The sequence below is a fragment of the Cydia splendana genome, chromosome 23 (assembly GCF_910591565.1).
Source record: "Cydia splendana chromosome 23, ilCydSple1.2, whole genome shotgun sequence".
Taxonomy (NCBI): domain Eukaryota; kingdom Metazoa; phylum Arthropoda; class Insecta; order Lepidoptera; family Tortricidae; genus Cydia; species Cydia splendana.
The window spans coordinates 12294023-12312844 of NC_085982.1; the positions used below are offsets into that span (position 1 = coordinate 12294023).

The 18822-nt window shown below is 38.0% G+C and overlaps 1 protein-coding gene across 3 annotated transcripts in view; it reads left to right on the top strand.

The window, feature by feature from the left end:
- LOC134801854 (neural/ectodermal development factor IMP-L2-like) overlaps positions 1-18822 on the top strand; it is a 107487-nt gene that overhangs the window by 60105 nt on the left and 28560 nt on the right. Inside the window, exon 1 of one of the 3 annotated variants that reach the window (XM_063774490.1) lies at positions 5702-5745. The exons of 1 other annotated variant lie outside the window; for it this stretch is intronic. In XM_063774490.1, coding sequence (XP_063630560.1) covers positions 5717-5745 — 29 coding nt within the window. In that variant the 5' untranslated portion in view covers positions 5702-5716. Of the gene's footprint in view, positions 1-5701; positions 5746-6265; positions 6290-18822 lie in introns of those variants that run through there. One more of the 3 variants, XM_063774494.1, reaches the window with a different exon arrangement.

The following is an 18822-nucleotide window of genomic DNA, read 5'->3' on the forward strand; positions in this document are numbered from 1 at the left end:
CTTAAAGTTCGAATCGGGCCGACCGCCTGGTGACAGACGGACAGTGGAGTCTTAGTAATAGAGTCCCATTTTTACCCTTTGGGCACGGAACCCTAAAAAGAACCCGCTATTTCTTGGAAACTAAATAAAAGCCGTTAACACGTAGGTAATTGTAATAAAAACTAAACTTAATTTAAAAGCGTAATTTACTCCTCAAGTCAGCAATTTAGTAATTGCCTAGCAACAGACCTAGCGTAGGGATTGGCGAAACATCTCGATAGTTTTATAGATATCGATATAATATATGATAATGGAGAGAATCATAATGTCTTTGTCTTACGCTAGTACTAGCACCTAAAAGAACGGGATGAGTATAATTTTCCTGGCTGGCTGTTACTGACTGTTGTATTTGCCAGACTACATATATTTACTTACATTTTTTTTATTAGGTCATCTTAACAATAGATCCTACTTATAAACACGGTGAAAATAAATGACATATAGCTGGCGGCTTAGCACGGTCGCGTTTTTATCCCTTGTCACCATGCCTGTCACGTTCTAACAAGTATGTAAGTGCGAAAGGGACGCGCATAGTGATAGTCGATAAAAATGGACCCGTGCTGAGCCCGCTGGTCAAGCAAATCTTGTCAGTACAAAAAGGCGCGAAATTCAAATTTTCTATGGGACGATATCCCTTCGCGCCTACATTTTTCAAATTTGCCGCCTTTTTCTACTGACAAGATCTGTTTGACCAGTTATAACAATTTTATTCAGACTCATGATGACTTTGCGAATTCCAAAATAGTAGTTATAGTTTGTCAAAGGACTGTCACATTTCAATCATAGTCAGAGAGAATCATACTATCTTTGTCTTACACTAGTACTAACACCCAAAAGAAAAGAATGAGTATAGTTTTCCTGGTTCTTACTGACTGATAAATTGGTTTGACCAACTATATTATAACAATTCCTTTGTCTCATGGCCAACTGTGCAAACATTTAAAATATAATATTAATTTAAACAATTGTTTTACAAATTATGTGTGATTAATATGTGGCGCCATTTTGAGTAAAATTTTTAAATTGTCGTAAAACTGAGGCATGTTTTGCGTCTTTGGAATAATTAATAGTTTTGTAGACTTTACTTATGGGAATTATTTTAATTTTAATATTTACTTTATAACTTACTTTATTACTTTTACGTTTACCACAAAACGAACGAGAAATTTGATATGTATAATAATCCAATATTCTATTATATCTTCTTCTTAATATATATTATAAATAAATTGCTCTGATAATTAGCTTCAGATAATATATATGTAATAAAAACTTACCATTCATAAGTGCTTGTTGCTAGGCCTACATGAATAAAGTATATTTTAATCTATGTTAATATAATTTGTATTGTGTTGTGTAATATTATGTGTGGACCATTGTAGTCTGTGAATAAATAAAATGATGAATGATGATGATGATATTTGAACTTGAACTTGGACTTAAAAGTATATCTCCAATGTACCGTTTACAAACGCTTTTATAAATAAGTATAAATCAAAGATTGCTCAAAATGTTTATTACGTCAATTTTGAATATAGTGTAGAGTTAGACCAAGAGAAGTCTATAGCGACTTTTATAGCACACCGCAGTGCAAGGGTTATTTTAAACGTCAAACTTCTATGAAATTATGACGTATAAATGACACTCGCACTGCGAGTGGTATCTAAATCGTTGCAGACTTATCTTGGTCTACCTTTTAATGCAAAAAGGTATACAATGCTCTTTTTTGACCTCGTCCCAAAACACACCAGGTTCCAATATTATAATTTATATTTTATGTTTTATTGTACATACTTCGTTTTTTTAGCATTAGAAAAAAGGTACCTAAACATTCTTGAAGTGTTTTTTTTTTATTGAATAAATAGTCACTATTACTTATGAAACTAAAATAATGTAAATGATCATTGGTATATTATGCTAGGTATTACATTCTTACATATTTAACTTAATAATAATAATAAAAAAAAAAAATGTCAGCCTATATACGTCCCACTGCTGGGCACAGGCCTCCTCTCAAGCGCGGTAGGGCTTGGGCTATAGTCCCCACGCTAGCCCAAATGCGGATTGGGGACTTCATAATTATACACCTTTGAATTTCATCGTAGATGTATGCAGGTTTCCTCACGATGTTTTCCTTCACCGAAAAGCTAGTGGTAAATATCAAATGATATATGAAATGCTGTGACTTATTTTCAAAATTGCTTTTCAGTTTATAAATAACTACATATCAAAATTGTTTACCCTTTTTCTAATGCTAAAAAAGAGTAGCGGCCCAATTCGAAACTTTAAGATACGTCAATTAATAGATCTAGAAACGATATGGATTAGATATGTCAGTGTCAAATGTGTCAAACAAAAAGGTCACTTTTGACACTGACACGTCTAATCCATATCGTTTCTATATCTATTAATTGACGTATCTTAAAGTTCGAATCGGGCATTAGGTATGTAGTTCGAATAATCGTGGTTCTACTGTAAGAACGTCCCATCTCTACCACAGAATTTAAATTGAAAATTTGATCACAATTACTCACCAAATTATATTGAAGTTTCATACCTAATTCTAGTTGAGATTACCTGAATTAAGCTATAAATTATTATCAAGTAATCCTCATATACCCTAAAATCAACCCTACATTGACCAAAATAAGGCTTTAATTCCTTTAAACGCAGTGAGATCATAAATTACGTCATTTATGCCTGGATAGTGATATTACAAAATTATATTTGCGGCCGAAAAGACTTTACTCATTGCTAATTTGAACCATATCCCGTAAGATTATGGTCCTTTCTTGTTTTTTTCACATACATTTGTAAGTTTGGAATCTTTATTATTTAATGACAGCTCGTCATGTCAGTGATTTAAGAGCGTGTCCGTTTTTTTTTTATTTTTTTTTTTTCTTTTGACCGAATAAAGTAAGGGCAAAGTCAAGACCGGACACCTGTGTTTAATTTTGATTTTATTGACAGCGATTGCCAAAGTTTGCGGTTATTGATTGATTTCAAGATGTTAAAGTTGGCGCTTTCCGGCCGGAGGGCAGAAAAATGATTTCCGTACGGGTTTCCGCCATGTGTGATTCATTAGATGGGCCCATATTTACTTGGTGTTCTGTTTTTTTTAATTAGATTTTGATTAAATTTGACAGGTTTGAAGGGCTCCTTTTGTGGGCGGAATATATACGAAATCAAAACTTGCAGTTTGCAGAAAACGAAACGAAACGCTGTCATTTCCATACATTATTTACGTTTCTAGCGTTTCGTTTCCTGCAAACGATTGCCATTTTGGCTAGGCTCCCAGAGAAGAGAGCAGCGAAACACTTTATGTCCCGAACCAAACGCTCATCATCACATCCTTTACACCGGTATCCTCACTACAATGTATTTCGAACCATATCCACGTGTTAGCTAAAATAACTCCCTACACGTGTATTGCCCTCCAAAAATATCTACACACACCTAAACCTTACTCCTTTGCAATAAGGCGTATGCTGTATAGATTTTATTGCCGTACAATAATTACCGGATGATTTTGTTAGTGGTGACCCTGAACTTGTACGAGTAATGGGTTGGTTCCTTAGGACCTGATAACGTCATAGTCATCAGTCATGTCCAGGTTGTTAACTGACAGATTTTGAACCTTATCGTTAAGAATACAAGGTTCATGTATGGTCAATTGTGTTGCTGTTGGTACTTGGTATACCAGGCGGTCTGTCGGTGGGAAAGGAAACGGGTGACTTTAGGACAGTTAGGACACATGCTGAGAAAATTAGGGTTGCTAAATGGGCCCATTTTTAAATTATTGTCGACTTTTTTTGTGAGATTTTGAGAAAAAAATGGTAAGTTTCAAGAGCTTCTCTATCTGGACGGGAATAAACACGAAATCTTAATTTAAGACAAAAAGTTAGGAATGTCAATTTACGTTGAGTTGCAAGAATGTTATACGTTTTCGGATCCAGAGCCCAAGGCACATACAGCCTATGTCTTCGAGCAACACCGGCGTCCGACATATCGGAAGGGAGGAGCCCAAGCGGTATTCTTACCGTAGCTACAAATCATTCTGACATATTTTGCGGGGGGAAACATGCACACAATCGCACTTCTCACTCACTACATACAAAATCCAATCTGTAATGACGACACAAATACATAGAAAATGACACACGTCAAAGACAAATTTTGCACACCTCGATCTCTTTTTATGTACGGACGAGTCACAACACGCACCGCCATAGGTACAGTTGTACCTATGCTTCGGCAGAGGGGAAATAGTGCAACTGCCGATGCCGTCTCCCTTCCCAGTGTTGCTCGAAGGCCTACGTCCCTTTTCTATGGAATGATGTAACATTTAGTTCAAGTTACAGTTTGTATCACGATATTTCTACGTTTAATATATTATCGACATTCTCAATTTGATTTGGCTACAATTAAATTCACGCTCTCTAATGGAGGAAGAAAAATGTGACAAATCGGTTAAAATAATAAAACCGTGACATTAAATTTAATATAAATACATATAGCTAATGGGTTACTGGTAGGGTTTGCACGACGGATCCGAAATGTATGGGAATATCCGCGGATCCGGATCCAGATCCGGATAATTTCATACATTTCGGATCCGGATTGCAAACCCTAGTTACTGGGTAATGGATTACTCCAGACCAGAATTGATTAGGACTTCTTTAGTGAGGTTCATCATATTATAGAGCCTGGCTCTATTAAAAATACTTATGCAATATCATTATTTTAGTGTCCCACTACTGGGCAAAGGCCTTTTTTAGGGTTCCGTACCCAAAGGGTAAAAACGGGACCCTATTACTAAGACTCCGCTGTCCGTCCGTCCGTCCGTCCGTCACCAGGCTGTATCTCGTGATCTGTGATAGCTGAAATTTTCACAGATGATGTATTTCTGTTGCCGTTTAACAACAAATAAATAATAATAATAATAATAAATGGTTATCTATCTATCATCATCTATCTAAATACTAAAAAGTACGGAACCCTCGGTGGGCGAGTCCGACTCGCACTTGGCCGGTTTTTATGATATAGGAGGCAAACGAGCAGACGGATCACCTGATGGTAAGCGATTACCGCCGCCCATGGACACCCGGAACACCAGAAGGGCCTCCCCTCGTTTCCTCCACTCGACTTTGTTGTGGAAACAGATTGAGAAGAAGATGGCGGGACAACTTGGATGTATTCTACCATGTTATTCTCTCACCAATTCGGGTATAATGCGTCCCAGTTGTCTCGCCATGTTCTCGGTCTGTCTACGCCCAAACCTACACCTATGGTGTTCCGTGGGTCCCACTCAGTAGCCATTTTGGCCCACCTTTCTGCCATCGCATCTTATCTTTTCTTCCTAAATCCTACATATTTACGTACATACCTCTACCTGTGAGTTCCTGTAATTGGCTTGCTGTTTTAATCTTGTTGTCTATTGTAAGTTTAAAATAAACAAATAAATAATATACCTATTTATATATAAATGTGTGATATAAATAAATCTCCCACCAACTTAGAGCTGTCGCTTCCCGAACCGCAAAACCGGTTACAGTTTGAGAACCGCATGACTCACGGCAGTGGGAATGTATAAAAACCATTTCTTTGCCCTAATCACGCCAGTGTGTGCTCCGTACATGTGCGGCGGTGTGTGACGACCTTTATCGCGAGTGCAGTGATGTTGTGTGTGCGTAGCGTAAAAATAAGGTAAAGTAATTTAAGATAACGTGACGTAATGTTGTCTAACCCTAAGGTTGTCTGGAAGAGATCGCTCTTTAGCGATAAGACCGCCTGTTGTCTACCATAGTTTAAGTTATGTTTAATTTGTATATCATGTTCTTTTTCATATTAGTGAGAAATAAAGAATATTTGTATTGTAATGGCTTTATAGGTTTTTAAAGATCACACAGTCTTACCACGACTGCCTTAGCAGTGTTAATGGGGTTGGCAACTGTCAAAGGTTTGCATAGATGGCGCCATCATAGCTTGCCCCTTTTTCTATGAGATTTGGCTTATAGGGCTGGTATCCAGGGTATTAAAAAAAAACAAAAAATTGACACAATTCTAGGGATTGACAGGGCAAGCTATGATGGCGCCATCTGCTAAAAACTTCCACCGGCCAACCCCATTTGACATTATTCGCTAACGTCTGCGTATCTTACTTTCCGGTACACCTCGCTCGCTCTAATATGCGCGTACTGTTCAGATATTTATGAGCACCCCAGCCGCTCCGATATATCTGATGGCGACTGTAAGTACATGATTTTCTATCAAATATCAAAATTGTGACCAAAATTAAAATGATGTCAAGTATCTTTGAATGTACGAGTATGTATTGAATTCATAAATTATTTGTATATTTCAAGATACACCTTATAATCATCCAGAGTATTCTCCTGAATACAGCTATTGTGACAAAATTATGTTTTTTTTTAATTTCATTAAAGGTTAGCTGGAAGAGATCCCTTATGGGGATAAGTTTGCCTTTGTGCCTCAATTTCGTGATATTAAAAAGTTCCTATTAGGAACCATGTAAGATCTTGTTAAGAACATGTTACCAGATATGTAAAGCAAAGCGGAATTGCATCACCAGAGAAAAGTCTAAACCCTTCATTTAACATGACCATGACACGAATACAGTAAGGGGCCCTCTGATTAACAGTCCGCCGGACGGTATCGGCCTGTCAGTTAGAAAAAAATGTTGACAGTTCCGAACAACTGACAGGCCGATAACGTCCGGCGGACTGTTAATCAGTGGGCCCCTTTACGTCTGATGCAATGCAGACAACCTAAGTCATATAATTGCCGTGACCTAGACTCGCTAGATTCCTGAGGAGAAAATACGTCTAGCACTCACCTGGGTATTTGTTCTCGTGATTGAAGTAATTATAGCTTATATTATATACTAGTGTTAAACACTATAGCTCTCTCAATCGAGATTTAGGCAAATAAGTAGTAAACGTATTTACACTTTACTTGAAATACTGTTCTGTTCGATTGATAGTGCCACTATTACCGTCTTAATCATGGGAGAGGAGCCTTAATTATGAAATACTGTAAATTTGATTGTAACTATGCTTTTAGACATTAGGCTCCCTCACATTAATTAAGTTGGAGAAGGAAGGTAATGGTATAGTAATTTGAATAAAAGAAATGGAATTAACACTTACTCTTATATTTGGCAAACCTTTTTACAACACCTTTAATTCAAGACAATTTCACTTTAACTCGATTATCACATAGATTATCACTCTTCGACCACTAGTGATGAACTCCCCTGGTTGGCGCAATGGCGGGTTTTTATATTGACAATCAACTGTCAGAAAGGGCGCCAACCGGAAGTTCATCACTAGTCGCAACATTTTAATCATGAACAATTTTCAACAGATATTGAAAGAAGTATATTATTTGACAATTTGATTTATAAATGGTCGCTTAATAATATTACAGACTGTTAAAAGTGAACTTCCATTATTGGCGCCAATAAGAATTGTCAACAATCAGAAATGGCGCCAGCCGGAAGTTCGGCTTTAAGTGAGATATCAACCAGTGGTTTCCAAATAAACATTTTAATCTAAACTGGTACACAGCAAAGTCACATTAAATAATCACGTAATTATACAGTTGTTAACAGTCGGCCATCCGATTCAGAAGTGCGACCTCGGACTTATCATTGTGCCCTCTAATTAACGATTACCTCTAAATGTACATGGAATAAATAACAATCTAATATATAATATGTATCTAATTATGAAATTAAACATTACACCAAGTAACATGTTTTGTTACATCTAGTACACCATAAATCAGTCAACCGATATTAGGCCCCATCATGACCTAAATATCGTAAATCATATTGTTGACAACAGGCCCCATTTTGTCCTGAATGTCATTAGCCATATCGTTGACAACAGGCCCCCTTTTGTCCTGAATGTCATCCATCATAGTTTTGACAACAGGCCCCCTCTGTGTCCTGAATGCCATTAATCATTTCATATTGTTGACAACAGGCCTCATTTTGTCCTAAATGTCATCCATCATAGTTTTGACTCTGTGTCCTGAATGCCATATATCGTATTTTAGCAACAGGCCCCCTCTATGTCCTGAATGCCATATATCGTATTTCAGCAACAGATCCCGCTACGTTCTGAATACTGTAAAATAATAATTATTTAAAATAACAATAACATTATGTAAAATAACTTCACTTCTTATTCGTCCTTACTTGGATTTCTATTGCTAAGATCAAGATGCTACATCCTATACATAAGGTCTCTTAAGGGAGTGCGCCATAGTTTATATAGCCCGAAAATGACTCCGCTTCATTCATGTTCATGTCAATAAACAAATATCTGTAATACTCATATTAATGTTATAGTACTGACTGGTACTCTCTCAATAAAACAATTTAATGTTCATGTCAATAAACAAATATTTGCAATACTCATATTAATGTTATAGTACTGACTGGTACTCTCTCAATAAAACAATTTCATGTTCATGTCAATAAACAAATATCTGTACTCATATTAATGTTATAGTACTGACTGGTACTCTCTCAATAAAACAATTTCATGTTCATGTCAATAAACAAATATCTGTAATACTCATATTAATGTTATAGTACTGACTGGTACTCTCTCAATAAAACAATTTCATGTTCATGTCAATAAACAAATATCTGTAATACTCATTTAATGTTATAGTACTGACTGGTACTCTCTCACTAAAACAATTTCATGTAATAAAAGATTGTAGGTACTTATTTATTTGTGACATTATCGTTCTTATTTACCTGAACTGTTAAAAATTACCGTACCACAACGACCTTTACAAAAATGGACTGCTACTAGAAAAGCGAGCAAAGACCTTTGAATTTCAAAATCTGCACCAACGTCCTCAAAACATTATTGTCATCTCACTGCAATAAGATCGCGCCGCGCCCTAACTTGCACGCATTTACACTCTTACTAAGTGATGATATTTATACGCATAAAAACACCTAGGTACGACAAGAACAAATATGTAATGCCTTCAAAATAAGAAATAAATAAGGTCTGGTTAACTTTGTAAGTCTACAATAGTTCACCTCATCAACCCATATAGTGACCCTGCACCGGCTAAGCGTTTGAACAAGAAAATCACCCAAACTATTCAACATCGGTATTTAATCCACGTAACCTTGCTTCTTATGTTGTCAAAATAAGAAACCATAACCACACAGCCTCTGTTGCCGAAATCAGTAGATAAAAACTTAGAATTCTAGGTTATTTTTATATTTAATTTTAATGATCAATTCTATACCCCAATGATAATGTGCGATCAAAACCGGTTTCTAGGGTGAATGATTGATTCTAACCTTAGCTGGAAATGAAAACTGAAAACCCCCTTTTAGATATAAGGCCGCCTTAAGATCCGTGTACTATAAACATTTCCACTCATTAATATCGTATGGAACAATAATATGGGGAAACTCGACGGATGCAGTTTTAATTATTCAATATTTAATTAGAATATCGCAGCATTACGACGTACTTTCATTATATCTTTTGAAATCATAATGTAAGTGAGAAACAATATATCTGAATTTAAATGAGTTCACGCTGAGGGTATAAACGTCCGTTCCACGCGACGACTAAGAACGGTTTCTCGCCGTATGTAATACTAATTAATTAATTAAATATTTTTAATCTCTATTATTGTGTTGTGTCATTATTCTGTGTGTGTTGACTTAAGACAGAAGTGACAACCTTCCACCTGCACAATAAAGAGGCTAAATTTGAACCCCCGACATTTCCTTCGGTGGGTCAGTACTAAAATACAATCCAACGCCAAAGTACCTTGGAGTGACCCTGGACTGCAGTCTCACTTATGCTCCGCACACTCGCAACAACCTCCTGCACAAACTGGCTGGCATCACATGAGGCAAAAGCCGACGTACTTCGTAACACTGCTCTTAGCCTAGTCTACTCAACAGCAGAATACTGCGCACCTATCTGGCTAAACAGTGCACACACAAAGCAAGTAGGCGTACACCTAAACCAAACCATGAGGTGCATTTCCGGAACCATCAAAATCACTCCGGTCCAGTGGCTTCCAACCCTTAGTCATATACCGCCTTCACACTTAAGGAGACAGCAAGCGCTAGTACGTGAGGCACAGAAGATCTTGATCCATCCCAATCTAGCTGCCAGTGCTGAATTTGGAAACCCTACAACACACCGATTAAAATCTCGACATCCTCCTCACCGAACTGCAAGAAACCTAATGAAAGCAAACTTTAATATCTCGGACAAATGCGAAGAGGAATGGAACGATAAGTTCTCCCGAAAGGATTGGGAATACTGGGATTACTATCATTCCCACAGTAAAACCACCTGGCTTCTCATTGCCTAGAAAAGAATGGTGCCATCTGAACTGAACTGGCTGCGAACCGGCTGCGATCGCTCACGAGCATTCCTGCACTAATGTGGATGGATAGAGACTCCAAAGTGCGATTGCAGGGCTCCTGTGCAGGACATCGAGCACATCATTCAGTACTGCCCACTTAGCAAATACGACGGAAACCCTGCACACTTGTTTACCCTCGGCAGTGACGTAATTTAATGGATACAGAACCTTAGAATAGCTTTATAAACGACTGAACAATTAAGCCATACGAATAAATAAATTGTGTTGTTTGTTATACGTAACTTATGAACGTAGATGGTCGAACTAAAAATAATTTAACTCATTTACTTTGTGTGAACATAAAAGCAGCACGAGACAGATTACTCAGTAACGATTGCGGTTGGTGTTAGTGATTTTGAAAAACACTGCTCAGCTTCATGACCCACTTTCAAACAGTTCGTACATTTCTTAATAGGTAAGGTACACTGAGTAGACAAGTGACCCTCTTGTTTTAAGTTGTAACAACACCACTTAAAAATTGATCGAGAGGTATCTTCCTGAGATTTTTCCATAGTTGTGGTTTTTCTCTACTTTACGATCAGAAACCGGCTTAATGTTACGTGCATTACGCAGATATGTATGCTAAAAGTTTATCGGGGTCATGAAACGGCGCAGCTTCGGCTCCTAATCTAATTTCGACTGGTAATCTGCCAGCTATGGCTTCGCTAACTCTATTTATTAAAGCCACCTGTGTAGAAGTCTAAAACGAGCTCGTATAGACAACATGTCACTAAGCCTCTGTCCATAATTACCTTTGGAAGGAAAGCCGCAAGTAGTTTTGCTTGCCACTCCGTCCAAGAAAATAGGACAGATGTATCAACTGTTTTTCAGACTAGCCGTATATAGTCGCACACTCATTAACCTTATGAATCCACATGCTCATTGTTTCTTCCCTTTTATTTTTGCTGGATCGAATTCAGGGACCGCGTTTTGCAAGTTTCCTACCTTATCTAACGAATCATTACGTCCAAACGTTTCTAGTGCATCAAGTAAGAGTTTTAAATTATTATTATCTGAATAAGAAGAGGTTGACTCACATGTTTAATCAGGTGACTTGCTCGCGAAGAGTGACTCGGCTGGTTTACCGGCTGCAGGTTGAGCCCACTCCGCTGGCTCACTCTGCTGCGCGAATGGCGGCCTACTTGGCTGCACGAGCAGCAGCTAGCTCGGCTGTACGAGCGACGGCTCGCTCGGCTGCGCGAGCGACGGCTCCTCGGCTGCGCGAGCGACGGCTCGCTAGGCTGCGCGAGCGACGGCTCGCTAGGAGCGCGAGCGAGGGCTCGCTCGGCTGCGGGACCGGCGGCTCGCTCGGCTGCGTGAGCGACGACTCGCTCGGCTACGCAAGCGACGACTCGCTAGGCTGTGTCAGTGAAGGCTCGCTCGGCTGTGCGAGCGACGGCTCGCTGGGCTGCGCGAGCGACGGCTCGCTCGGCTGCGCAAGCGACGGCTCGCTCGGCTGCGCAAGCGACGGCTCGCTCGGCTACACGGGCGACGGCTCGCTTGGCTGGGCGGGCGACGGCTCGCTTGGCTGCGCGAGCGACGGCTCGCTCGTCTGCGCGAGCGACGGCTCGCTCGGCTGCGCGAGCGACGGCTCGCTCGTCTGCGCGAGCGACGGCTCGCTCGTCTGCGCGAGCGACGGCTCGCTCGTCTGCGCGAGCGACGACTCGTTCGGCTGGGCGGGCGACGGCTCGCTCGGCTGCGCCAGCGACGGCTCGTTCGGCTGGCGACGGCTCGCTCGGCTGGGCGGGCGACGGCTCGCTCGGCTGTGCGAGCGACGGCTCGCTGGGCTGCGCGAGCGACGGCTCGCTCGGCTGCGCAAGCGACGTCTCACTTCGCTGCGCGAGCCGCGGCGTGCTTGGCTGCGTGGCCAACGGCTTAAGCGGCTGCGCGAACGACGGCCTGTGTGGTCGTGCGGCCAATTGGTCAGCCGGCTACGTGACGGAGTCAGTTGTCGGGATGGTCTGCGAGACGTCGGCCGCCTCCTTTGACTTCACGACCGCCGCTCGTTGGTGGGACGTGAAGGGGAGTAGACATTTACGTATTGGTCAGGTTCCTCTGGAATTGAGCATGCATTTGCGCACAATTTATTCTTTGTAAATAAAAGGGGATTATACTTCAGCCCCGAAAAGTAGCTAGTGGTAATAACTAAAAACTTTATGTGTTTAACGTAGCTTTGATGTAGCTTAAGTAGAATATTAAAACACGTTTTTAATTTTAAACAATTTAAAGAAATGCTAACGTATTATTAGTACTTAAGTATGAACTATTACTGTATCGATGTGTTGTCAACTGACCGGCCCTTTTTTTTTTTTATTAAAAAGAAAATAAACCTTGTAACATGAGCCTCTCATTGGATAAGCACATAGCAGATTGGAAGAAATAATAATTAAAACTATACATTACTGTTATTTTGTAAGTAAAAAAAAATGCCACTTTGTTCTTTGAATAATAAATCTATGCCACGCGTGTTTTGCATTATTTTATCTTCATATTACTGCATTCAATATCTCAACGTGGAATATCATCATGGACGGTGACTTCGTAAGGTAATTTAAACAACAAAAAAAAAAAAAAAAAAAAACTGTTCATACCCACTTCTGAGATGTTAAACACTATAGCTCTCTCAATCGAGATTTAGGCAAATAAGTAGTAAACGTATTTACACTTTACTTGAAATACTGTTCTGTTCGATTGATAGTGCCACTATTACCGTCTTAATCATGGGAGAGGAGCCTTAATTATGAAATACTGTAAATTTGATTGTAACTATGCTTTTAGACATTAGGCTCCCTCACATTAATTAAGTTGGAGAAGGAAGGTAATGGTATAGTAATTTGAATAAAAGAAATGGAATTAACACTTACTCTTATATTTGGCAAACCTTTTTACAACACCTTTAATTCAAGACAATTTCACTTTAACTCGATTATCACATAGATTATCACTCTTCGACCACTAGTGATGAACTCCCCTGGTTGGCGCAATGGCGGGTTTTTATATTGACAATCAACTGTCAGAAAGGGCGCCAACCGGAAGTTCATCACTAGTCGCAACATTTTAATCATGAACAATTTTCAACAGATATTGAAAGAAGTATATTATTTGACAATTTGATTTATAAATGGTCGCTTAATAATATTACAGACTGTTAAAAGTGAACTTCCATTATTGGCGCCAATAAGAATTGTCAACAATCAGAAATGGCGCCAGCCGGAAGTTCGGCTTTAAGTGAGATATCAACCAGTGGTTTCCAAATAAACATTTTAATCTAAACTGGTACACAGCAAAGTCACATTAAATAATCACGTAATTATACAGTTGTTAACACTAGCTTTAACCCGCGGCCATAGTCTAATAAAACATGGTCTTCCATTCCCAGAGTGACACGGGCCTACGTCACAACAACATGGCCGCTATATATAGCGCTATCGCATATTATCATATAGCGCTGTCGCATGATGACGTAGGCCCGTGTCAGTTAGGTGACCTAGAAAAGACGGGAATGGAGTACCAGGCGGAGTATATTATTATACCATGCCCGTGGCTTCGTCTGTATTGTTTGTTAGTGTCGATTTTCTTGGGGTTTGGATTGCCAAAAACGTACGGGCCAATTCGAGGTCTAGTTGTTCGAACTGTTTCCAACATTATACTGATTTAATAGGTACCTAACTATACTCTGTATATTCAGGTATTTAAATAAAAGTAAACAAAATCTACCCTCAAATGGCTCCTTAAGTCAGTTGAGGGTAGATGCAAACATTACACAATCAAATAATATAGGTTTATGGTCATGTCGTTCAGTGACTGATCCAGGCGGTTTTGTATTTGGTTGGTTAACCAAAAATGTTATAACTACCCGAAAATGTACAAATTGTTTGTTTACTTTTATTTAAATACCTAAAGATACAGATTATAAACTTTTCATTTATCAAAGACTCCCTGGATTGTTATGTAAATTTTGTAGTTTTTTAGGGTTCCGTACCCAAAGGGTAAAACGGGACCCTATTACTAAGACTTCGCTGTCCGTCCGTCCGTCCGTCCGTCCGTTCGTCCGTCCGTCTGTCACCAGGCTGTATCTCACGAACCGTGCCGAATTTCTGTTGCCGCTATAACAACAAATACTAAAAACAGAATAAAATAAAGAATTAAGTGGGGCTCCCATACGACGAACGTGACTTTTGACCGAAGTTAAGCAACGTCGGGCGAGGTCAGTACTTGGATGGGTGACCGTTTTTTTTTTGCTTTTTTTTCGTTTTTTTTTTTGTATTATGGTACGGAACCCTTCGTGCGCGAGTCCGACTCGCACTTGTTTTTCTATATTTGGTACTTAGACAAGACAATCATGCATCGATAAACACAAAAATGTACTGAGATGAAAGATTCTATGAAATCACGTGACTAATAGTCTGTATCTTTAGGTATTTAAATAAAAGTAAACAAAATCTACCCTCAAATAGCTCCTTAAGCCAGTTGAGGGTAGATGAAAACATTACATGATCGAATAATGTAGTAGTCAGACCCCTATTTCACCATGGTGACAGCACCGACACTTGTCGACATCACTGTTACTGACGTCACAGGCCTCCATAGGCTACGGTAACCGCTTACCATCAGACGGGCGGTGTGCTTGTTTGCCACCAACATGTTAATTAAAAAAAACCCATTATATCGCCAATTAATAAGTACTTGTCACGAAATTCCGACACAGAACTCATTTGCTGTCAAGAACTACCGACAATTGTCGTGTTTCTTGTGACAATTGTCATTAGCTTCTCAAAATAAGTACTTATTCACTGGCGACATAATGAAGTTTTTATTTTATTAACATGTTGGTGCCAAACAAGCACACCGCCCGTCCGATGGTAAGCGGCTACCGTAGCCTATGGAGGCATATGTGACATCAGTAACGGTGATGTCGATAATTGTTCCACCTGTCACCGTGGTGAAATAGGGGCCTGTCAGTTACAGATCCAGGTGCAAAAGCATTTGGTTGGTTAATCAATAAATGTTATAACTACCCGAAAATGTACAAATTGTTTGTTTACTTTTATTTAAGTACCTAAAGATACAGAGTATATGGGCCCGATTCTGATTTTGAAATAGACATCTATTAGATATCTTTTAGACATCACCAAGATACGATCACGATATATTTAAGATCTAACCTGTCAAATTTGACATTTGCGCGATACTCTTGAACGATTTCCACAGGATATGACTTAGATATCCAATTCACATCTAATAGATATCTTACTCTATCTGACGTAAAAGTGACATTGGTTGCCCGAATTGCGCTGCAAAAGAGCAGAGTTAGTTGATATCTAAACTATAACGAATCTAGAATGGATCTAGTACGTGTCGTCTCTTGTGAATATCTTCAAGTTCGAATACGGCAATATGTCCATATGTAGGTACATTATTTGTTTCGATTGTCTTTTTCTATCAATAAATACCATCTTGGCCAGGCCCCTTGATAAAGTGGCATTATGACATACAAACATAGTACGCACTGCGATTAAATGTCAGGTCATCAAACCTTCAAGGCCCCGGCTTGACGTCTGAGGTCGCGGGTTCAAGTCCGGACAGGGACTTATGCAACGTAGGACGGCTCATTACGTTAAACGTATCCGTAGGATGCTGTGGGATTGGCTGATTACTGGAGCCCTATTTAACTCAGACGGTTGATGAGGTAGTTAGGGTTTTATAGTGAACTAGATTTTCCCGCGACTTTGCCTTCGTAGAAAGAAGTCGTTAATGTACCCGGGGCTTTTCAGAAAAAGTGATACTATTTACTTTTTTTCGAAAAATCATCAACTTTTGGGTTATTTAGACTCAGAATCACGAGTACTATTGAATACGATAAAGAAAAAAAGTGTCCCCAGTTATTCATACAAATTTTGGGTGTCAGACTATCAGTTTTGTAACGGTCCATACAAAATGTACTTATGTGGAAATGTGTTACAAAACTGACATTTTTTTGAGACACATTTTTTCTTTTTAAATCAATAGTCGTCGTGATTCTGAGTAGAAATAACCCAAAAGTTGATGGAATTTCGAAAACAAGTAAATGGTACGCTTTTAAGTGAAAATGCCCACCCCCTCCTTTCCCATGTACTAATACTTAGGTCTATTTCTATATAATATGTGACGTTCCACGGCAAAAGGTACCTTATGGCGGCTGGCGCTTACGTCGCATAGCGCCGCAATAATATTGGAGCGGCGTTAATAATAGCGTAAGCGCCAACCGCCATAAGGTTTTCTCGTGGAACCTTTTCTCGTGGAACGTCACATATAAACTCTCAGTGTGCTAAATTTCGTCCTGCAATTTTAATTTTTTTAGTTTTTGAGCATAGATTGTTACACATTATAAAGTGCGTTTTATACCTATGTTCGTTTTTTTTTTATCGGGCGGAAGTAAAAAAATCAGAATTAAAATCGATGAAGTCCTTACATTAAATTAAATATTTGACAATCGCATTGTGATATTTTGTGATCTACAAAAGCGGTGTTTTTTCAAAAACTCCGCTCTCTGAATCTACGGATACTTATCCATTTTAATATTTTGCCTTATCTTAATATACAAGATTACTGTATTAGCAGTTAATTAGTAATTTATTTGATTGTGGTATTGCGTCGTTGGCTAATCATATCATATTTAATACAATTTGTCACGGTATATAGTGTTCTTATTTATCGTATAGCATGCTTACAATAGTGTTCATAAAGACTATAAAATATAGACTGTTATAGTATACCTTTAAACGAGCAATTCTTGTACTTATAACGATTTTGATGAAAAATGAAACGAACAATTCTTGTACTTATAACGATTTTGATGAAAAACGAAACGAACAATTCTTGTACTTATAACGATTTTGATGAAAAATGAAACGAACAATTCTTGTACTTATAACGATTTTGATGAAAAATGAAACGAACAATTCTTGTACTTATAACGATTTTGATGAAAAACGAAACGAACAATTCTTGTACTTATAACGATTTTGATGAAAAATGAAACGAACAATTCTTGTACTTATAACGATTTTGATGAAAAATGAAACGAACAATTCTTGTACTTATAACGATTTTGATGAAAAACGAAACGAACAATTCTTGTACTTATAACGATTTTGATGAAAAATGAAACGAACAATTCTTGTACTTATAACGATTTTGATGAAAAATGAAACGAACAATTCTTGTACTTATAACGATTTTGATGAAAAATGAAACGAACAATTCTTGTACTTATAACGATTTTGATGAAAAATGAAACGAACAATTCTTGTACTTATAACGATTTTGATGAAAAATGAAACGAACAATTCTTGTACTTATAACGATTTTGATGAAAAATGAAACGAACAATTCTTGTACTTATAACGATTTTGATGAAAAATGAAACGAACAATTCTTGTACTTATAACGATTTTGATGAAAAATGAAACGAACAATTCTTGTACTTATAACGATTTTGATGAAAAATGAAACGAACAATTCTTATTTATTTATATACATATTTCGGGGATCTCTGAAACGGCTCTAACGATTTCGATGAAATTTGCTATATGGGGGTTTCCGGGGGCGATAAATCGATCTAGCTAGGTCTTATCTCTGGGAAAATGCGCATTTTTGAGTTTTTATATGATATAATTCATATAAGACTAGATTTTTCACTATTTTTAGAGCTCCGCAGAAAACTGTTCGCGGAGCTCTTATGGGTTATGGGATTACTTCGGTCTTGGAAATCGGTTAAATGCGTTTTTAATTATACGAGTAACATGCTTGCAATATAATTATTTATAATAACAGAATAGGTTGTATGATAATTTATAAACTATTTAGTTATAATATTAGTTGACGTGTTCATGTTTATTTCATAGTATGACATGTTTACATATCTTCATAGTTAAGTCATTGTTAAATTATATCTATGATACATTATTATTTACCTTTAGACTATAGGTAGGTCATTGACATTTACTGGGTAACCTATACTTACCTCTTAAGTTTATTTTTTAATGAGGCTGACATGTTCACCTAGTGTCCAAAGCCTAAAAAAAACAGATAAAAAAAGGGTTTATTTTTAGGTAACATATTTTGAGCTTTCAACAAGTTTTTTTCTATTCTACCTGGGCGGAATTGCATAATAAATACAAGCTAATACTCTCAGTGATTTTACATAAAAAAAATCACTAATAGTACCTATTCGCTTGTATTTTATTATGTAATAGGCCCCTGGATATATGTAAACTATTATTTAATAGATATTATTATTTGATTTTAGTTTAAATTCGATTATTATTTAATTAATAGACATTTTCAAACAAG